General features: G+C 52.5%; 2 protein-coding genes across 3 annotated transcripts; both read left to right on the forward strand.

Moving 5' to 3' along the window:
• Positions 1 to 207: 207 nt before the first annotated feature.
• On the forward strand, positions 208 to 10,177 carry DACT3 (dishevelled binding antagonist of beta catenin 3). The gene is made up of 4 exons (XM_081515573.1): positions 208 to 590; positions 6,219 to 6,315; positions 6,466 to 6,618; positions 7,920 to 10,177. Exons 1-4 carry the CDS (start codon positions 342 to 344, stop codon positions 9,317 to 9,319), a joined length of 1,899 nt encoding a protein of 632 aa, XP_081371699.1. The 5' UTR covers positions 208 to 341; the 3' UTR covers positions 9,320 to 10,177.
• Positions 10,178 to 16,932: 6,755 nt separating this feature from the next.
• GNG8 (G protein subunit gamma 8) lies at positions 16,933 to 21,131 on the forward strand. 2 transcript variants are annotated; one of them, XM_081510645.1, is made up of 3 exons: positions 16,933 to 17,494; positions 20,409 to 20,494; positions 20,879 to 21,131. In XM_081510645.1, the coding sequence occupies exons 1-3, from the start codon at positions 17,479 to 17,481 to the stop codon at positions 21,005 to 21,007; spliced, it is 231 nt and encodes a 76-aa protein (XP_081366771.1). In that variant the 5' UTR covers positions 16,933 to 17,478; the 3' UTR covers positions 21,008 to 21,131. The 2 variants fall into 2 exon arrangements, with proteins under 2 accessions (XP_081366771.1, XP_081366773.1); XM_081510647.1 differs by lacking the exon at positions 16,933 to 17,494 and adding an exon at positions 17,639 to 19,976.
• The last annotated feature ends 745 nt before the right edge of the window (positions 21,132 to 21,876 follow it).

The following is a 21,876-nucleotide window of genomic DNA, read 5'->3' on the forward strand; positions in this document are numbered from 1 at the left end:
GGCCAAGGCCCAAAGGGCGGTGAGAAAGGGGGCGTGGCGAGGAGGGCCGTAAGCCGATCGAGTAGGCAGCTGCGAGCATGCGTCGCGTTGGGGGGGTTGCACAGCAGAGCATCTTCGTAAGGAAGGGTACCAGCCAATAAGCCGGGGTTGCTCTGTCGCCGGGGGCGTGGCCATGCAGATAAGGCGCGGGTGGGCGGCCCAATGGGCGGGCGCCTATGCAGATGAGACGGTGACAGCCGGGCCAGCGGGCGGGCTGGCAGGCGGGCTGTTGGGGCGGGGAGGTGGGACCGGGAGAGGGGTGGCCGCGGGGCCCGGCCGGTCTGGGGCGGGGGGCCGCAGCCATGATCCGGGCCTTCTCGTTCCCGGTGAGCCCCGAGCGGGGTCGGCTGCGGGGCTGGCTAGAGGGCAGCCTGGCCGGGCTCTGCGAGTTACACTGGCTCCGGGAGAGGCAGGAGTACCGCGTGCAGCAGGCGCTGCGGCTGGCCCAGCCCGGAATGGGGGGCGCCGAGGCCGAGGACGAGGAGGACGCCGACGAGGACGAAGATGCGGCGGCAGCGCGCCGAGCCGCAGCGGCCCTGGAAGAGCAGCTGGTGAGGGGCCGCCTGTCCTTTCGTCCCTGTGCCCCCCTCTGTGTCTGTCTGTCTGTCTGTCTCGGCTGGATGCTCAGACACCCGTCCGGGTGGGGGAGGGAGGAGGGGAAAAGGAGAGGGGGGTGGGGCTGAAGAGTCTGGGCGGCGGGCGGGATCAGGCCTCCCCGCCCCCAAACTGGGAAAGGGGGCTGCATCGCCTCTGCCGGACCCTCATGTGATGCACAGGCCCGCATTCCCTACACCCCTTCCCCAAAGAAAATACATCTGGGCGCCAAGTACGTGTCAAGCCCGGGCTGAGTATTTGGCAGGCGTTGTCTTCTTGCAGCTTGGGGGATAAGGGGCTGATAGTACCTATTTCATAGAGAAAAAACCCTGAGGCTCAGAGAGGGCAAACGACTCACCCAAGGTCACACAGCCGGATCCAAACATGCCCCTCTCCTGGCCTCCCTATCAGGGCCCCCCGTCTTCCCTAAGTCCTGGTGTGCTTGGAGATCTCCAGAGGGGGCGGAGAGGGGGGAGGGGATCCTCGAACCTCCTGAGGGAAGGATTGCTGCTGAGAGGAAGTTCACAGTCCCTTAGGATCCCACAGTGATCTCCACCCTTTGGTGACACTTTTCCCTCCTTTGCTACCTGGTCACAGCCCTGCTTAACCCAAGTGGTGGCAAATTGAAGCAGCATGGGAGTCTGACTTCTAGACGCCCTGGGTGCTTGATGGTGGAAGATGAGGCAAGGTGTCCAGAATGATTTAGGGAGCATCACCCCTCGCTCCCTCTCTTTGTTATTCCTTAATTCACCTGGGTTTCTTGCACTCTTTCCCCTCCTGCCACATCTCTGACTTTCTGTGCCTGTTTCTCTGCCTTTTTCTGTCTTCTGTCTCTCTGTCTCCCTTGGTCTTCCTTTCTTGCATTTCTTCCTGCCCCACATCCCTGTCTCTCTCTTCCCCTCCCCCCAGCCTGCCAGGCCCCAGACCCCCGCTCCACTTGCTGATCCCATCCCCAAGCCTGTGTGTGGTCAGAGCTTCCCGTTTGGGGAAACCTGAGCCGAGGTAGCAGGGGGAGGGGGCTCTCCCTGCTACTGACCTCTACTGCCCCCTCCTCGGATGGGGAATGGCGGGGAAGTGGGGGTAAACTGCAGCCAGACTCGGAGACTGGACGGCCAGCCCCTCCCCCCACCCCACCCCCACCCCACCCCCGCCAGGAGAGGGACCCTGCACATTCTTCTGTGGAAACAGAAACAGCTGTGGGAAGCCCCACCCCCTCCCAAAGTTAGAGCCGCGCGTCGTGGGGGCCCTCACCAGCTCACCCCACCCTAAGCTGGCTGGGCTTGGGAAGGCACCTCCCATCCCTCCAAAGAGAGGCAGAAGGCATGAGGATGGGCCAGCTGTGTCCTGCCTCCCTGCCCCTCATCCTCTCCCCCTCTCTGCCTCAGTCTCCCCCTTCTCTGCCCCTCTGTCTACTCCCAGCCATCAGTACTACACCCCCCCCAACAATCTCCAAGCAGAGCTCCGTCCCCGCATCAGGGAGGAGGCGGTGGCAGGCAACGGGAGGGAGACAGCGCCACTGAGGGAGGAGCAGAGAAGCGCTAAATATAAACTCCTCTGGTGTTGGGGGTTCCTGGGTCCTTCCAAAGAGGGGGTGGGGGGCTCTTCTGATCCCTGAGCCTCTGTTGTGTGATGCTTACCCCTTCGACTCCTCCACCACCCCCCCGACCCAGGGATACACTCCCTTTGAAACAAGAAAGATTGAGGCCAGAATTGCTTCATTTCTAGTAGGAAAGATAGGGATGCAGGGAAAGATTAGGAGGAACCTCAGAGAAAAGAGGCAAGAATCCTGAATGGGGCAGGAGTGCTGTTCTCTCCCGCCAAGGAAAATGGTCCCCTTCCAGCAAGGACTCAAGTTAGACTTGCAGAGGGACTTCCTAACAGAGATCAAGGGAATTGGACACAGACCAGGGGCATGTGAGTGGGGGCAGTAAAGGTCTGGGAAAGTTTGGGCAAAGGGGTCTTCAGGGGTCCGAACCACATTCATCTTAAACGTGCCTGAGTTGGACAGCCTCAGGCCCACTTGCAAATGGGCTTGCAAAAAAAAAAAAAGATGAGGGGCACTGTGAATAGGCAGAGAGCCAGATTCAGGCCAAGGACCTTCTGGTCTTTTAAAGATTCATCCCCTTGCAGCTGGGAGGATGAAGAATGAGGTCAGACTTGCAAATCGGGGAGTGTTGTGGGGTCCAGGCACTGGAGAGGAAGAGGCCTCTGCTATTTATCTTCCTTACTTCTGCTCTTCCCTGCAGTGGAAGAACTGAAATTGGACCTGCAGAACTTACTGGGGAAAAAAATCTTTTTTCATTTATTTCTAATTACACCAGTAAAGCATGATTTTATATTTTCCCTGTTAGGGAGCCAGGAGAGTGTGCTGGGGAAACTCATTCTACTGAGTTAGGAGCATGCTTTCATGTAATAATAAAAATCAGTATTTATTAAGTGCTTAAAAGGAACTGCTGTTTAAATTTGTTTAGTCCTTACAACAACCCCAAGGGAATCAAAAGATGCCCATGTTACAGATGAGGAAACTGAGGCCCAGCAACCAGCTCAAGGTCATACAGCTGGCAAGTGGCTGTGAGTTGAACTTGAACCCTGGCAATTTGGCTCCCAGCCGTGCCTCCATAAACACTTCATCCTACCATCCAGTCCCCTCATCCCTCCCTTGACCTCCTAAAACCCACCCTCTTGCCTGTGATCACCATTGTCACCCTGGTGTGAATTCTGCGTCTATGCACAAAAACAGCCTACATTCCAAAATACATAGAGTTTGCGTTGCTTTTTTCAAATTCCAGTTTTTTTGGGTGAGGTATCAGAGACTATGGCAGTGGTTCTTAAAGTGTGGACTGATAGACTAGTAGCATCACCCAGGAACTTGTTAGAAATTCAATTTCTTAGGCTCCTGCCTGGAATCAGAAGCTTTGGGGGGGTCAGACCCAGTAAGTTAGCTTTTAACACAATCCCCAGGTAGTAGTTCTGACTCATCATTATACTGTACATTCTGCTCTTTTTTTTTGGCTGTGCTAGCTCTTCGTTATGGCACTTGGGCTGTCTGTTGCGATGCACAAGCTTCTCTAGTTGTGGAGTGTGAGCTTAGTTGCCTTGGGGCATTTGGGATCTTAGTTCCCCAGCTAGGGATCAAACCCATGTCTCCTGCATGGTGGATCTTAACCACTGGACCACCAAGGAAGTTCCTCTGCATTTTTCTTTTTTCACTCCACAACAGGTCTCGGTGATGGTTCTATTATATAGAAATTGCCTCGTTCCATTTTAACAGCTGTATAGTATTCTGCTGTATTCACTCATTCCTTTCCCAAACACTTCCTGGACACGTACTTTAGGCCAGGAGCTGTTCTAGGCACTAGGACTGGGTTGGGGGTGGCGGTGACAGGGACGGCGCAGCAGTATACAGAACAGACACAAATCTCTGCCCTTCTGGGGCTGGGACTGAGAATCTGGTGAGAAAGACAATGAACAAATGACAGCCTGATGCATCATTTTAAGTCAGGAGGTCATTGCTGCTATGTCCGGGGGAAGAAAAGCAGGGCAACCCAGGTGCAGAATGATGGGGAGCTATTTTGGAAAGAATGATCAGAGAAGGGAACATGTAGGCATCTGAATGAAGCAAGGGAGGGAGCCAGGAGAGTGTGCTGGGGAAACTCATTCTACTGAGTTAGGAGCATGCCTGGCATGTTCAGGGAACAGTCCGGAGGCCAGTGTGGCTACAGTGGAGTGAGCAAGGACATGATTAGTGTGGGACAGGTTGTGGGGTATAGAGGCAGTCCTTGATGTGTTTTAGCATCTCTGACGCTGCATCATGCGGCTGCATCCCTGGGATCTGCTCAAAGATGACACCACTCTGAGCATCTCTGTCCACTGAGCTCAAAGTGAGACGATCTGTTGACTTTCCTCCCAGATACAAGCCCAGATGGGGGCTTCTGTTCTAGGAGGGAGGGGTAAGGACCAGAGCCCAGGAGAGCAGCCACAGGAATAGGAAGTTGGAGGGGGGTTTGTCTGCGGGGGAGCCGGCCAGTCTTTCTGCCCTAAATAGGCAAGCCTGGGCGGCTGCCCTCTCAGCCCCTCCTCCCCCCTTCCCTCCCTCCCGCTGCCTGCCTGCCTTCCAGACAAGCCGCTTTTGTCTGAGGGTCAACCGTCAGCCCGAGGCTGCCCCCACCTCTGGCCTCACCCAGATCCATGTGAGACTCTTCCTGGCTCCGGTCCTGTTTTTCAAAAGGGGGTTAAGTCCTAGTGTCTTGGAGACCCCATGTGTGTGGTTTCAGCCCTTGCCCCCACCGTGTCCCAGTCACTCCCCTTAAAGGGTTTCACCTTCATGTCTGATAGGAGGCGGTCTTTTCCTGCAGGACAAAGGATCCAGGGCAGACTCCATCGACATTTCCCATGGGGATGAGGTGCTGTGACAGACACTAGGGCTTCTGGGTGAGGATGGAGCTAGGGCAGGAGGAGGAGGGGTCCCTGCTGGAGACAATGGAACCTCCTGGGGTTTGCTATGGTAGTTCCACTAAGGCTAGATTCACGGAAGGGCTTTCCAGTAGACATTTGTTGTTGTTGATCAGTCACTAAATCATGTCCTACTCTTTGCAACCCCATAGACTGTAGTTCACCAGGCTCCCTTGTCCATGGGATTTCCCAGGCAAGAATACTGGAGTGGGTTGCCATGCCCTCCTCCAGGTGATCTTCCCCACCCAGGGATCGAACCTGCGTCTCTTGAATTTCCTGCATTGGCAGGTGGATTCTTTACCACTGAGCCACCAGGGAAGCCCTCCAGTAGGCATGAAGGGATTCTTTCTGTGAGGTGCAAAGATTTATATGAATCATGGTCAGCCTGTTTTACCCAGATGAGGGACAGAGTCAAACTGCAGCAGGAAAGACTTAAGGAAGACTTACAGAAGGACTTTTCATTGGTGATAAGGGGCATTGGGGAGACTTCCCTGGTGGTCCAGTGGCTAGGACACTGAACACTCCCAATGCAGGGGGGGCTTGGGTTAGATCCCTGGTCAGTGAGTTAGATCCCACATGCTACAACGACAACCTGGTGCAGCCAAGTAAATAAACAAATAAATGTTTAAAAGGGGGGCTGTGGGGAGAAGTGGGAGCACTTGAGAAGAGAGAGTCAAAGTCTGGGAGAAGGCGGATGAATGAATGGCTGAGAGATCTGCTAGGTCCTGAACACTAACTTCTAGCAGTGACCTGCCTTTACAGCAGGAAGACCTGAAGTTATGCTCAAAGAGCATTCTAATAGGGGTTAAGGGGCCATGAACTCCCAATGGAGGGAACAGCTGATAGAGAAGGGACAAGAGATGGGGCCTTTTGAAACCTTATCACTCACACTTAAGAGGGAATGAGGTGACTGGAGCATGAGGGACTGGAGTTAGATGACCAGGAGGACTTTCTAATGGGATGAAGAGACAGAGATATTGAAGGGAATCCTGGAAGTTGGGTACTGCTTTCACCTTTTTGAAATCGAGCCTCACTGTCAAAGCGAAATTCTGCCCATGAGCTGCTAGAATAGAGGACCAGTTGGCAGAGGACTGGGGGGTCTTCTGACCATCTTGCTCTCCCCACCTCCTTAGGAGGCCTTGCCTGGGCTCATCTGGGACCTGGGCCAGCAGCTGGGAGACCTGAGCCTGGAGTCTGGGGGCTTGGAACAGGAGAGTGGGCGCAGCTCGGGTAAGCATGGGTTAGAGGTAGTGGGGTCTGCCTGGGCCACCCCACCCCGCTGTCTCCTGTTTCTCAGGCTCCTCATTCTGCCTCTTGATCTCCTCCCCTCCACCCCGTGTCCCCCTCTGATTGTTTTCTCCCCTTCTCTTTGAAATCTAGGCTTCTATGAAGACCCCAGCTCCACGGGAGGCCCGGACTCACCACCCTCGACTTTCTGTGGGGACAGTGGCTTCTCTGGTTCTGGCTCCTATGGACGCCTGGGTCCCTCTGAACCCCGGGGCATCTATGCCAGCGAGAGGCCCAAGTCCCTAGGTAAGGTGGGTGGGGTTGGGCCCCTGAGAGCCAGGCTTTTAATCACAAGCATCTGAGTCAGACCAACCTGGATTTGAAGTCTGGCTGTTAACTGTCCCTTTCTGGGTGATTTTGAGCACATTCCTTCTTTCTGGGCGTATTTCTCCATCCATTAAAATGGGATTCATAACAGCATCTACTTCACAGGGAAGTTTTGACTATTCAGTGAGCCTCTACCCAAAGACATTGGAACATGGCACATGGTAGCCACTCAGTAAACAAAAATCGCTGCTATTCATTTGTTCAACTATGTTTCTGAGTCCCTACTATGTGCCTTCCTGGCACATATCATAGGGGTGAGGAATAGAGCAGTAAAGAAATCGCTGTCTTCATGAAACTGACATTCGAGTGAGAGAAATAGATAATATACGAGATAAATAAGTAAAACATCTAAGATATTAGATTTTCATTTATTTATTTAATAAGCTCCCTGGTGGCTCAGACAGTAAAGAATCCACCTGCAATGCAGGAGGCACCGGTTCAATCCCTGGGTCGGGAAGATCCCCTGGAGAAGGAAATGGCAACCCACTCCAGTATTCTTGCCAGGAAAATCCCATGGACAGAGGAGCCTGGCGGGCTACAGTCCATAGGGTCACAAAGAGTCTCACGTGACTGAATGACTTTCACTTTTCATTTATTTAATGGTCATGTCCCATGTTAAGATCTTAGTTCCCCGACCAGGGATTGAACCCATGCCCCCTGCATTGGAAGCACGGAGTCTTAACCCCTGGACCACCAGGGAAGTCCCTAATATATTAGATATTGACATGTACCATGAAAAGAAAATTATGGAAGGGGATGAGAGCATGTCTCTTGGAGCCGGGGAGGGAACTGCAACTGTAGAAAATATGGCCAGAGACGGCATCACTGAGACTGTGACATTGGAGTGGCGTCCTAAAGTAAGAGAGGGAGTGGGTCAAGCAGACATCCTGAGGGAAGGGTAGTTTAGGTAGCAGGAGCAGCCAATACAGAGACCGGTGAGGTGGCCCCGCGCATCCAGGAGGTGGAGATCTCTAAGTGCAGAGGAGTTGGAGGTCAGACACGCAGAGGCAGGACGGACCATGCAAGGCCTTGGAGGCCACTGTGAAGACTTCGTTATGAACCTGATGTGTGGAAAGGGGTGAGAGCAGGTGCTTCGTTGTTACTGTCGTTTTTAATGGGAGTGGGAGAGTAGGGCAGGCGGCAGGCAAACTGTTCCTCCTAAGCTCATAGGGAAAGGGCTTTGAGAGCTTCTCTCTTCCTTTTTTGCCTCCCTCCCCTAGGAGACGCCAGTCCCAGCGCACCCGAGGCAGTGGGCGCTAGGGCAGCCGTGCCGCGGTCCTTCTCGGCGCCCTACCCGACGGCTGCGGGGTCTGCGGGCCCGGAAGCCTGCTCCTCTGCGGAGCGACGAGCCCGCGCGGGGCCCTTCCTGACGCCCAGCCCCCTGCACGCCGTGGCGCTGCGCAGCCCGCGGCCGTGCGGCCGCCCTCCCCCGGACTCTCCGGACGCCGCGGGCGTGGGGCGGCCCCTGGACGGCTACATCTCGGCGCTCTTGCGCAGGCGCCGCCGCCGGGGGGCGGGCCAGCCCCGGACCAGTCCGGGGGGCGCGGACGGGGGCCCGCGGCGCCAGAACAGCGTGCGCCAGCGGCCGCCCGACGCGTCCCCGCCCCCCGGAGGCGCGCGATCCGCGCCCGAGCCCCCGGTGGAGCGCGCGGGGGTCCGTCCCGCCAGCCCGGCCCCGTTGGGCCGCGCCTGGGCCTCGCCGTGGGAGGCAGAGGCGACCCCCGAGCCCGTGGCGCCGCCAGCTGCCCCCTCGCCCCCAGACAGCCCGACGGAGGGCCGCCTGGTGAAGGCACAGTACATCCCGGGCGCGCAGGCCGCCACCCGTGGCCTCCCTGGCCGCGCGGCACGCCGCAAAGCGCCCCCTCTGACGCGGGGCCGCAGCGTGGAGCAGTCCCCACCCCGGGAGCGTCCCCGGGCCGCGGGCCGCCGCGGACGCATGACCGAGGCCTCGGGCCGCCGGGGCTCGCCCAGGGCTCGCAAGGCCGCTCGCTCCCAGTCCGAGACCAGCCTTTTGGGCCGCGCCGCCGCAGTTCCGCCAGGTCCCCCCAAGTACCCCACAGCCGAAAGGGAAGAGCCTCGGCCGCCACGGCCTCGCCGTGGTCCGGCGCCCACTCTCGCGGCTCAGGCCGCGGGGTCCTGCCGCCGCTGGCGTTCCACGGCCGAGATCGACGCTGCCGATGGGCGCCGAGGACGGCCCCGCGGCCCCGCCGCCCGAGGCCCGGGTCCTGGCCCATCTCCGTCAGCTCCTCAGCGCCGTCTGCTCTACGGCTGTGCTGGTAGCGACTCCGAGTGCTCGGCCGGGCGCCTGGGGCCCCTGGGGCGCCGGGGCCCGGCAAGCGGCGTCGGCGGAGGCGGCTACGGGGAGAGTGAATCGAGCGCCAGCGAGGGCGAGTCGCCTGCCTTCAGCTCCGCATCCAGCGACTCCGATGGCAGCGGTGGCCTCGTGTGGCCGCAGCAGCTGGTGGCAGCCACCGCGGCCTCCGGGCCAGGGGCTGGTGCGGGTGGAGGGGCGCCTGCGGGCCCCGCTAAAGTCTTTGTGAAGATCAAGGCTTCCCATGCGCTCAAGAAGAAGATACTGCGTTTCCGTTCGGGTTCTCTCAAGGTCATGACTACAGTGTGAGTTTAGAGGTTTGCTTGGGATCCCCCTTCATGGCCTCTGCACCGCCACACCCCCCAATCACTGACCCTTCTACACCTCCTTTCCAAAGACCACCATTCTCTCTGCTTCCAAAGACCCTTCACTGCCCCCATTCACTGCTGTCCTGGTTGAAACCCCTCCTCCTCCACCACAGGGAGGAATTGGGGAGGAGCCATGTTTGACCCAGTTGAGCTGCGGACTCTGCAGCCCTTGGGCTAGAAAGTTCCCTTTCTGTGGGCCTCACTTTCTTCATCTGTACTATGGGTGTACTATGGTATACAGAAGGGGTAATTCAGTTTGAATTTCCCCATTTTAGTTTAGGCAGTCCGTTTTTTCCGCTTCGTTTCTCTCACTGAGCCCCTTATTCCTCGTTTCCATGCCCAGTTATGGTCCCCCTTTACATTCACAAAGTGCCCCCCTCCACATCCTTGAACCCTTAGGATATCCCCTTAGCACCCTGGTCAGAGACTCTGTGGCTGACCCAGAGGGTGCTTGCAGAGTGCCCTGGAAAGGGAAGGAGCACTGACTTTGGGGTTTTGAGGGTCAAGTAGGAGTTGGTAACACCAGGAAAGAAAGACTCACCTCCCTCCCTGGACAGATATGAAGGATTGGGAGGTAGAAGAGGGGAAGGAAGATGGCTTCTATCTCGTGGCACCCCCTGTGAGAGGGAGTGGGGGAAGCCCAGGATGACCCTCAGTTGTTCCAATCCAGTATTTTTTCCTTTTTTTTTTAAAAAAATTACTGTATTTATTATGACGATGGTGACTCCCCAGTGCACAGGGGGGCCAGAATCTGTGTGTTTCTCTAACCTCTTTGTAAATAAATGCACAGTGTTACATATGTGGTGGTGGACTTTCCTTCTGTGGTTAAGTGGACTTTTCCTTTGGACTAATATTTATTGAGCAACTACTGTTTGCTTTGGGTATGGTAGTGTCAGAACCAGATGTCAAATCCTAGCCTAGGTCTCAATAGCATTTTTTTAAACCATGGAATATTTTATATCAATGAATCTAACCTTAGGTTGAGTTTTGTTTGGTCATAAATATGGTTTCATAAAATGGAAATAATAAATAAAAAATAAAATGTTTAGAAATGGAAATAATATAGGTAAAGTGACAGCCCCAAATGCCTTCTCTCAGAAGTCATCATAATCAGTTTGATGTGCATCCTTGTATGTTTTTCTTTATGTGTTTGCATACATGTATGAATCCTAGTAGCTATATAAATGTATGTGACTATACATAAGCATGAAGTGAAGTTAAAGTCACTCAGTTGTGTCTAACTCTTTGTGACCCCATGGATGTATATAGTCCATGCCGTTCTACAGGCCAGAATACTGGAGTGGGTAGATCCCTTTTTCCAGGGGACCTTCCCAACCCAGGGGTCGAACCCAGGTCTCCCTCATTGCAGGCGATTCTTTACCAGCTGAGCCACCAGGGAAGCCCATATATATTCATATACATATAGTTATACTCTATACAGCTAAAACTATTTACATAAGTTGAGCCATATGTATACATTGTTTATCAATTTTTTAATCTGTGCATGGAGATTTCTTTATGGGAAGGGTTTTAATTAATTAGTTGAATTTCTTTGAGGGTTTAGTACTATTTAGCTTTTCTGTTTATTTGTTTATGCTTTTCTATTTCTTCATATGTCAGTTTTACTAAGTTGTATTCTGGGAATTTTTTCATCTCATCTAAATTTAGGTGACGTATTTTCCTATCACTGTAGTAGCTGTGTATGATTCCAATGGGGTTGGGGTTACCCATGATCTAACCTTATTGTCAGCTCCTCAGTTCTTTCTATTTTGGACTTTAGTGCAGTTGTACCTTTGTATATGCCTCTTTGTGCATATACATATTTCTGTAGGAGCCTAGAAATAGACTTGCTTGGTCATTACAGTACAATCATTTGAAATTTTAATTGACATAGTCACAATTCCTTCTGCTGAGACTCCCCTCAGTTGACATTTCCAACAGTAATTTCTGAGATGCCCATTTTTTTCTCCCCTTCACCAAACAAAAGATGCTATTAATCATTTTCATTTTGCCAATCTAGGGGGAAAATGATGTTTTTATTTTAATTAGCATGTCTCCCTACTTTGATACAACACATTTTGTATGCTTGTTGACCCACTTGTAATTCTCTGAATTGCCTGTTCACACCTTTTGCCCATTTTTCTTTTGGGTAAGCCCAATAATTATACTAACTGCATGGATGGGTAAATAGAGACTCAGAGAGGGGCTATTACCCTGGTCACAAAGCAAGAGGGAGCCAGGACGAGGATCCAGTCTCCAACTGACTCCACAGTCTGAATGGGTATTTGTTGTTGCTTTGACCTTTGTGACTACATGGGCTACATGGGTGCGTCCACCTTTCTGTCCCTTTGACTTCTGAGAGAGTAAGGTCTGCTGTACTCACTTGTATGTCCAGGCCCCTCTAAGGCAATTGGGATACAGTAAGGAACAAAACAGAAAAAAGTCCTTGCCCCATGGAGTTTCCCTTCTGATAGATGTGAGTTGTAGTGGTGGTGTGTGTGTGGATTAAAAGATACTTCCTTTTACAGTAACAAAGGTGTTTTTTTTTTTGCTTTTGTTTTGATTTTTTTGCTTTTTTTTTGGCTGTGCCACGAGATTTGCAGGATCTTGTTTCTCCAACCAGAGAACTGAGGCATTGCACTGAAAGTGCCATCTAAAATCACTGGACCACCAGGGAACTCACAAAGTTATTTTTTAAAGTTTCCGGGAAAAGTCATTGCTTCTCGGGCCCTTGGGAATATTTCTCCCATCTCTGTTTCATAAAAGGAGCAACTAAAGCTGAAAGAGGGAAGCGATTTGTCTAAGGATACGCAGGTCACTCAGTGGTCAAGATGGTTGAAGTGCCGATGGCTGGCCTTTCTTCCTTTTTAAGATTTTAGTGCTTAATCATAAAAAAATAACAATCAACACTCTGTGAGCACTTACTATATGCCAGACTCTATTCTCAGTGACTAATTTAATTCTCACATTCTCACAGAGATGGATATGATTCTTATGCCCATTAAAAAATTTATTTATTTATTTATTTGGCTGTGCTGGGTCTTAGTTGTGACACTTGGTATCTTTAGTTTCAGCATGTGGAATTTAGTTCCCTGAGCAGGGATCGAACCCAGGGGACCCCTGCATTGGAAGCGTGGAGACTTAGCCACTGGACCACCAGGGAAGTCCCTCTTATGCCCATTTTGATGGAGAAACTGAGGCACAGCTCTCTGGAGTCACTTACCAGAAACCAAGTAGCAAAGTCCGATCTTTAAGTTCAGGCTGCCTACGAGTCCATGCTGTTAGCCATTGCCCCATCAGCCTATTTCTGTAGGATTATCTCTAGACAGATACACAAGGAACTGCTCACAGGGATGGAGGCTGGGTGGGTGGCAGGCAGGAGGGGATGCTGACATAATAAATATATAAATTCTATAATTTTAAAAAGGTGATAAGGACTGTGAGGGGAAAACTGAGCAGAGATATGAAGGAATTGGGAGGTATGGGGAGGCAGAGGAGTTTTTAACTAGACTGATCAGGGGTGTTCTAATTGAGAGGGTGATGTTTGAACAGAGACCTGAAGGAGGTAGGGAGTTGAGGCTTGTGGATCTTTTGGGAAAGAACCTCCCAGGCAGAGGGGTCAGCCAGTGCTGAAGCCCAAATAGTGCCGTTATGTTGGCAAAATAGTTGGGAGTCCAGCATGTCTGGAGCAGTGAGTGATGGGGGAGAACGGGGCCTGGGGAGGGTGCGGGGGAGGTGAGAGCAGAGAATGGTCTGGGACCACTGCATCACATGGGGTCTCATGGGCCATGGTGAGGAATTTGGTTTTTATTCCTCCAGAGAGATGAGAGCCATGGGAGAATTCAGAGCAGAAGAAGAACTTAGATGTTTGGGGTGTGTGAAGAGGGCGTTAACAGCTCTATTGAAATATAATTTACTACCATAAAATTCACCCATATAAAATATAGGACTCAGTGGTTTTTGTTTAAATTTTTTTCCCCCTTGTGATGAGAGCTTTTAAGATGGACTCTCTTAGCACCTTTCAAACATGCAATACAGGATTATTAATTATACTCACCATGTTGTACTTTATATCCCATTACTTGTTTTACAACTAGAAATTTGCTTTTGACTCTCTTCACCCATTTTGCCCATCCCCCAACCCCTCAGGCAACCATCAATCTGTTCTCTGTGTCTATGAGCTTGTTTTTGTTTTTAGATTCCATATATAAATGAGACCCCATGGCATTTGTCTTTTTCTGTCTGACTTATGTCATCTGTTGTCCATCCATGTTGTCACTAATGGTAAGATTTCCCTCTTTTTTATGCCTGAATAATATTCCATTATATTCACATTTTCTTTATTCATTTCCATCAGTGGACACTTAGGTTGCTTCCACAGTCTTGGCTATTGTAAGAATTGCTGCAATGAACATAGGGGTGACTGTATCCTTTTCAATTACTGTTTTCATTTTCTTTAGATAAATACCCAGAAGTGGAATTGCTGGATCATATGGTAGTTCTGTTTGTTTGAGGAAACTCCATACTGTTTGTCCATTGTGGCTGCACTGGCTTACATTCCTAGGAATAGTGCATGAGGGTTCCTTTTTCTCGACATCCTTGAAAACACCTGTCATTGCTTGTCCTTTTGATGATGGTCTTTCTGATAGATGTGAGGTGATATCTCATTGTGGCTTTGATTTGCCTTTCCCTGGTGTTTAGTGATGTTGAGCACCTTTTCCTGTACCTGTTGGCCATCTGTGTGTCTTATTTGGAAAAATGTCTATTCAGATCCTCTGCCTGTTTTTTAAATCAGATTTTCTTTTTGCTTTTGAGTTTTATGAGTTCTTTATATATTTTGGATATTAGTTCTTTATGTATTCTGGATGTTAATCCCTTATCTTGTACATGGTTAGCAATGTACCCCATTCAATAAGTTGCCCTTTTATTTTGCTGCTGATTTCCTGTGCAGAAACTCTTAATTTGATATAGTCCCACATTTATCTTTGCTTTTAGTGTCAAATCCAAAAAATAAAATCTCCACATCTGATGTCAAGTAGCTTACTGCCTGTGTTTTCTCCTAGGACTTCTGTGGTTTCAGTTCTTAGGTTCAAGTATTTAATTCATTTGAGTTAATTTTTGAGTAAGGTGTAAGATAGGGGTCCAGTTTCATTCTTCTGCATGTGGCTGTTGAGTTTTCAGAACACCATTTATTGAAGAGACTATCTTTTCTCTATTGTATATCCTTGGCTCCTTTATTATAAATTAATTGCTCGTGTATGCATCAGTTTATTTCTGGGCTCCCTATTCTGGTCTGTTAATCTATGTGTCTGTTTTTCTGCCGGTACCATACTGTTTTAATTACCATAGCATTGTAATATAGTATGAAATTAGGGCACATGATGCCTCCAGCTTTGTATTTCTTTCTCAAAATTGCTGTGGCTATTTAGAGTCTTTCCTGATCTCATGCACATTGTAGAATTGTTTGTTCTATTTCTGTGGAAAATGCCATTGGAATTTTTATAGGGATTGCACTGAATCTGTCAATTGCTTTGGATAGTATGGACAGCTTAACAATATTAATTCTTCCAGTCCATGAACACAGGATGTCTTTCCATTTATTTCTGTCTTCTTCAAAGTCTTTTATCAAGGTTTTATCAATGGCTTTTATTATAGTCACAGAGTTGTCCTGTGATTATATTATCACCACAGTAAATTTCAGAACACTTCCATCACTCCAGGTAAAAACTCTGCATCCCTTATCTGTCATCCTACAGTCTCCCCAGCCCGTGGGGGTCCACTTTTGTAGATCTATTTTTGTCCTTATTAGAGTAGCCTGTTCTGGAAATACATGTGGAGTCAGGCAATATATAGTCTTTTGTAACTGTGTATTTCACTTAGCATAATGTTTCAAAGTTTATCCATGTTGTAGCACATGTCAGTACTGCATTTCTTTTTATTGCCAAATGATATTCCACTGTTTGAATAGACCACATATAGTTTATCCATTTATCAGTTGATGAACATTTGGGTTGTTTCCACTTTGGGGCTTTTGTGAATAATGCTGCTATAAACATTCATATACAAGTGTTTGTGTGACTACATGCTTTCATTTCTCCTAGGTAGATACCTAAGAGTGGAATTGCTGGGTCATCTGGTAACTCTGTAATCTTATGAGGAAATGCCAGAGTATTTTCTAAAATGGCAGCATCATTTTACATCCCCACGGGCAGTGTATGAGAGTGGCAGTTTCTCCATATTCTCACTAGCACTTGCTACGGTTATCTTGAGACTTTGTTTTAAACAGGGTCCCTCTGGCTGCTCTGTGCTAAACAGGCTGAGGGAGACAGAGGTATTAATAGAAGCTGGAGACCCAGTGAGGAGGGACTATAATTGTCCAAGCTGCAGGGCATGGTGACTGGACCAGAGTGGGGGCAGCAGAGGAGGTGAGAAGTGACTGGATTGTGGACAGACTTTGAAGATGGAGTTAATGGGATTTGTTGCTAGAGCAGTTTCGGGGTGTGAGAAAGGGAGGGGTTGGTCAAGATTGACCCATCAACTGAGATGAATAAGACTGTGGTAAATGTGGGTTTGGCAGGTGGAATCAGGAGCTCAGTTTTGGGCAACTGAGTTTGAGACACTGCAGACATTCATGTGGAATGTTCAGTAGGGATTGGGTATTCTATGCTAGATTTACTGTTGGCAGTCATCGCACGTTTCTTTAATAATTCAAGTCAGAATTGAATCTGCAATCCAGGGTCTCAGTTTCTCCGTCCAGAAAATGGGATCAGGAGTACCACTGTCATGAGGCTGGGGAATTCCTCTGCAGCACAGGGCAGGATTGCACATCTGGAAACTAAGGTAATGCGTAGGGTGGAAAGGTCCACAACCGGGAAGAGAAATGGAGGTTACGCTTGGTTCAGACAGTGTCCGCCTGTCCGTCTCCCCGCCCCGAGCCTCTGGCTGCCATTAGAGACAGGGAGGGAAGATTGGGTCGTCACCCTGTCTTTCCCCGCTCTGAGCTGTGTTTCCTCCTCGGGGGCTGCCCGGGCCAAAACTGCTGATGGAAACCAGCTGCGGGAGGCGCCGAGGTTAGGCGTAAACCCAGGCCCCTCCCCGGCGCCGGCCGACCCCGCTGAGGGAGGGGGACGGGGGAGCCCTAACTCCCCACCGCTCTTCCGCAGCCGGGCCCGGGGCCCTGGCACGTCCGGCGCGCCTGATGCTTTCCAGATGTGAGCCTAGTTCCCCTCCCCCCAACCTGGCCCTGCTGCTCCCGCGCGATAGGGGGTTGGGGAGCCAGGGTCCGATATCCCCCTATCAAACTGGGGACCCAGGCCCGTATTCCCTGCCGGCCGGTCACGCTTCCCTGTTCAGGCGGTAAAAACCGAATTGGGATGGAATGACTGCATTAAAGCCGCTTCTCTCCCCGACCTCCACAGCTTCCCGGGGCTCAGCCTCCGCTCCTCCCGTAGCCCGCTTGGGAGGCGAGGTCGGTAGCTGGTCCCAAGACCCGCCCCTCGCGGCAAACCACACCCCGAACACGCCCCTTATAAGCCCCCCCCCCGACCACCACGCCCCTTCGGCGGCCCTGATGTCTTGCCTCTGGGACGCGCCTGGGCAGACCCCGCCTCTGCCGTCCGGTCCCCTGCGGAGGGCGCGGTCGGTCGTGTCTGTCTCTCTATCCCGTTCTGTCTGTGTCTCGGTGTCCGTGTTTCTCAGTCACTGTTTCTGACTACTTTTCTGTCTGTGTGTCTCTCCTGTACCCTGCACGTCTCAGTCTCTGCAACCCTCTGCCTGTCTCTGTCTCTCTTAGTCCCTAGGTCTCCATCTCTCCAAATTTCCGTCTCTGTGTCCCTATTTCTGCCTCTGTCTCTCCCGGCATCTCTCTCTCCCTCTCTCTGAATTTCTGTGTCCCAGTCCATCTTCAGTGAGCTTTCTCTAGCTCCCTCCACCTTTCTGTGTCTCTCCCACCTCTAATTCGCAGCCAGCCAGCGGGGGCGCTTTGCCCTCCGGGTTTCCACCTTCTACGGCTTTCGCGCCGGCCGGGTGTGCGGTTCAGCGGGCCGCGGGCGCCTCTGTGTGGCCGGCAGGGAGCTGTCAGGAGACGATCGCGGGCTCAGTATGGGGCACCCGCAAGGTGTGTTCAGGGCAGGACACTGTGGGCGTCCGTGGGTGACACTCGCTGTGTGAGTGTGTACTACTTTGAGGTCGCGTGTGACGTCCAGAGGTTGTGCGTAGCTATGTGACCTTGTGAGATTTCCTGTGACAACCAGAAACTGGGCGTGACTGTGTGAAATCTTGTTCAGTTCATTCGCTCAGTCGTGTCCGACTCTTTGCGACCCCATGGGCTGCAGCACGCCAGGCCTCCCTGTCCATCACCAACTTATGTCCATTGAGTCGGTGATGCCATCCAACCATCTCATCCTCTGTCGTCCCCTTCTCCTCCTGCCTTCAATCTTTCCCAGCATCAGGGTCTTTTCAAATGAGTCAGTTCTTCAAATCATGTTACCCTGAGACATAGTGTGTGACTGTGTATGTGAGTGACCAAGATGACATATCGGTGACTGCATGTGACATCATGAGTTTGGGTGTCCCTGAGATACTATTTGGGGGACTGTGACATTGAGAGACCATGTATGAGCAAGAGGTCATGTGTGACAGTGTGCAATATTGTGAGGATGGGAGAGTTGTCTGTGTCCATGGGGAGATGGTGTGTGAGAGAGGGCAAGAATGAATGAGAATGGCCCATCAAGTAATGGTGTGAGAAGCAGTGTGAGAGGCCTGTGGGGAGGGAAGCTGAGTGTGAGTGACCTTGTGAGTGTGTGACAAGGATGTGTCAGCCACAATGATGATCTGTGAGATGCTGGGTGTGATTGTGTGTAACACAGATTGTGTGGGACCCTGAGAGACTCGCAGAGTGTCATGACAGTGTGTTAGAGAGTGTGCAACTGTCCAGGGTGCTCAGATGAGCGTGCAAGAGAAACCTCATGGGTGTAAGTTGTGACACTGGGAGGCTGCGATGTGAAGGCAGCACCTGTGTGTGATACAGATTGTGTGAGGCTCAGCAAGACATCTTAAGAGGTTGTGTGTGATCCTGTGCGGAACTGTGTGTGTGTACACTTGACGCTCAGAGGTCATCCCTCTGACGGTGGTTGTGTAAGATGTCACTGGTAGTGATGGGCCTCTCAGGGAGATTGTGAGGAACTGTGTGACATTTCGAGAGGTCGAGTGACTGTGGCGCTGTGGAAGGTTAGGGTGGTTCAGGAGACTGTACACAGCATCATGTGACACAGTGAGGAGTTGTGCATCTCCCTGCGAGGGACTATGAGTGTGATTCTGTGTGCTGAGAGGGGGTCATCTGGGATGGGGTGACACGGAGGTTGTGGGTGTGACAGGGTGGCAGAGCATATGTAATGGAGTGTAAGGCTGTGTGGGACCCACAAGAGAGATTTGAATGACTGTGGGATAAATGCGGCAGAGCGGGGGGCTCATCCTAAGAGACTCTTTACCTGTGAGTGTGTGTGTGTGTGACAGAGATAAAGACAGAGATTGAGAAGGAAGAGTGACACAGAGAGAGAGAGGAAGGGAGAGAGACACAGACACACAAAGACAAAGAGAGAGATGGACAGACATAACGAGAGGACCCAGAGAGACAAGACGTGAGGGTGATGGGGATGCTGGTGGCGGTAGCAGGAGGAGGCGGGTCCTCAGGGGCTGTGCCCCAGGAGAGGGGGCGGGGCAGAACTGAGGCGGGGACCCAGACGCTGTGTCTCTGTCACCCGCCTGCCTTCCCAGCCCTGAGCAGCAACAGGTAGGAGGCTGTGGTCCTGAACCCCGACAGCTGGTCCCTCTGCCTGGGAATGAATGAATGCGTGAGTGAATGAATGCCTTTATCCTTGCTCATCTCCATCAGCCTGCCTTTCCCTCTGTCTCTCCGTGCGCCCCCCTCTGTCCTCTTTCGTCACTCCGTGTCCCCTCCTGCCCCTCCACTTCCTTCTGTCTGCTCCCTGCCCTTTCTCTCCTCTCTCCCCTCTATCACTGTCCGTCTCTCTAGCGCTCTACTTGCCCTTCTTTCTAGTCTCTCCCACCTCCGTCACTCCATCTCTCCCTAACCCTTCCATCACCCCTTCTCTTTCCTCCCTCTGTCCTTTTCTCCGCTCTGTGCTTCTCTCTCCCGGTATCACTCAGTCTCTTTCCTCACACCCCTGTCTCCCTCTCTCCCTCTGTGTCTACTCCCTCCATCACTCCATCCCTCCCACCTGTCTCTCCATCTTTCTCTCCCTCAGTCTCTTTATTCCCCCTCCCTCTCCCCATCTCTCTCTGTTTGTCCCCTCTGTTTGTCCCTGTTACCATCCTCCCTGTCCCTCTCCCAGTCCTGGCTGGGTTGCCCCCCTCTCCAGCCCTTTCTCTGGCTGCTAATGAGCAGAGGAGCCTTTGAGGTGGCCAGGGCTGGGATGGGGGGCTCCCCGAGGGGGGCGGAGGGGGCAGCTGCTGCTAAGGCCCTAATGAGGCCCCCTCTGCGCCCCTCCCGCCGTGATCTTAATTCCTTCTTCTCCCTGGAGCCACCGCTAATTGGCCTGGGGAGGGCCCCCTCCTGGCTCTTGGGCTCTCTCCGGGAGGTGAGGACACCTGGATCTCTGGATCCAATACCTGTGTTCCTGTCTTTCTGTCCCTACCTCCACCTGCTTCTCAGCCTCCCATCTGTGCTTCCCCCCACCTTCCCTCTCTTCTCTCTGTTCTCTCCTTCACCTGCCTCTAGGTACCCCGTCTGTGCACCCCTCCAAGCCTTCTCTTGGCCCTATCGTCCTTGTTCATTGGTCCCTCTTTCAGCCGGCTTCTTGGTCCTCCATCTACGCAGATCTCCATCTCTCCCCTTTTCTTCTGTTTTCCTGTCTCTTCCTCCACTCTGGGCACCGCATCGGTGAGCCCTTCCACGCACGCCCCTGTTACTGGGTTCCATCACCACCGCCAACCCTATTTGGGGACCCAGCTTTGCCTTAGCCTACTCCTTCGCCCCCACTCCCACGGCTTTTAACCTTTCCCCGCTGCAGCCATGTCCAACAACATGGCCAAGATCGCGGAGGCCCGGAAGACCGTGGAGCAGCTGAAGCTGGAGGTGAACATCGACCGCATGAAGGTGCTGGGTCGGGGTGGGGAGGAAGGCGGCGGGCTCCAGGGCTGGAGTCTGGACTGGTCAGAGTTGGGAGTGGAGCCAGGAGCCCGGGTGGAAAGATCACCTTCGGAACCGGACTGGACTCCAATGAGTGGGGGGGTGGGGGGAGAAGCTGGACAAGGGCTGGACCGAGAAGGGGCGGGGCCAGAGCTGGGGCGGGGCCTAAGGGCGGGCCCGGTAATGGGAGGGGCCCGGGCACGGGGGCGAGGCCTGGCAATGGGAGGGGGCCCTGACACGGGGGCGGGGCCTGACAAGGGGCGGGTCTGACTAGAGGAGGGGCCCAGGCAGAGGGCGGGGCCCAGGAAGGGGCGGGGCGGGGCGAGGACATCTCCCGCTGGGTGCCCGCAGGTGTCCCAGGCAGCGGCCGAGCTCCTGGACTTCTGCGAGACTCACGCCAAAGATGACCCACTGGTGACGCCAGTACCCGCCGCAGAGAACCCCTTCCGAGACAAGCGCCTCTTCTGCGTCCTGCTCTGAGCCCTCCCGATAGTTCGACTCCCTCATTCCGTCACAATATGATTCCAATAAACGTGGTGACTTCGGGGGTGCCTGTGCTCTCGGGGAAACTGAGGCACGTGCAAAACTTGGAGCCATCATGGAGGAACCCGTGTCCCTTCTCATTCCTTCTGTGTGTGTGTGTGGAGTGTGGGGGTGTAGGGGGAGGTTATGTGGATGCCGAGCGGGGGGATGTCAGAGGAAATAAGCGTCCTGGCTCTGGACTCCACGGAGTGTTCCCGAGATCCTGAATTGATTTAATCGTCCCAACAGGCCCAGAATGCTTCAGCTGATTACTTGTATGAGGAAACTGAGCCAAAGGAGGTCCCTTACTCAGAGTCACAAGCTAAGAGATAATGGGGTGAAGACTGGGCGCTCCTCCTCCCTCTCGGCTGGCGGCTCTTCTCGCCCTTCTCCTGCGTTGGAAGTCCTTACAATACCCAGTACCCACTTTTCTTGTCCCCTGAATGATTCCAGCCCCCTTTTTCACATGGGCCTACTCCCTACTACAGCTCCACCCCCACAAGCACTGAACTTGTCTCTGTTCCCTTATTCATTCTTCCAAACATTCTTGGTCCTGTAATGGTTGAAACAGGGGTCATGGACATGACCAAAACAGCCCTGGCCCTGCGTTCCTGGGGTTCAGAATCCAGTGGTAGTGACAGACCTGTCCTTGGATAGTGATGATTCAGAGTGGGCAGGGCTGGGCTGGGGGAATTCAGAGGGAAGGCCTGACTCAGCTTGAAGGTCAGGGAGGGCTTCCTGGAGGAGGGGACATATGAGCTGGTACATGGTGGGAATTAAACGTGGGGACCCAGAGAAGAGAGAAGTGGGGCTACAGGAGACAAATC

The sequence above is a fragment of the Giraffa tippelskirchi genome, chromosome 7, assembly GCF_054371585.1.
Source record: "Giraffa tippelskirchi isolate mGirTip1 chromosome 7, T2T-mGirTip1v1.2.pri, whole genome shotgun sequence".
NCBI lineage: Eukaryota > Metazoa > Chordata > Mammalia > Artiodactyla > Giraffidae > Giraffa > Giraffa tippelskirchi.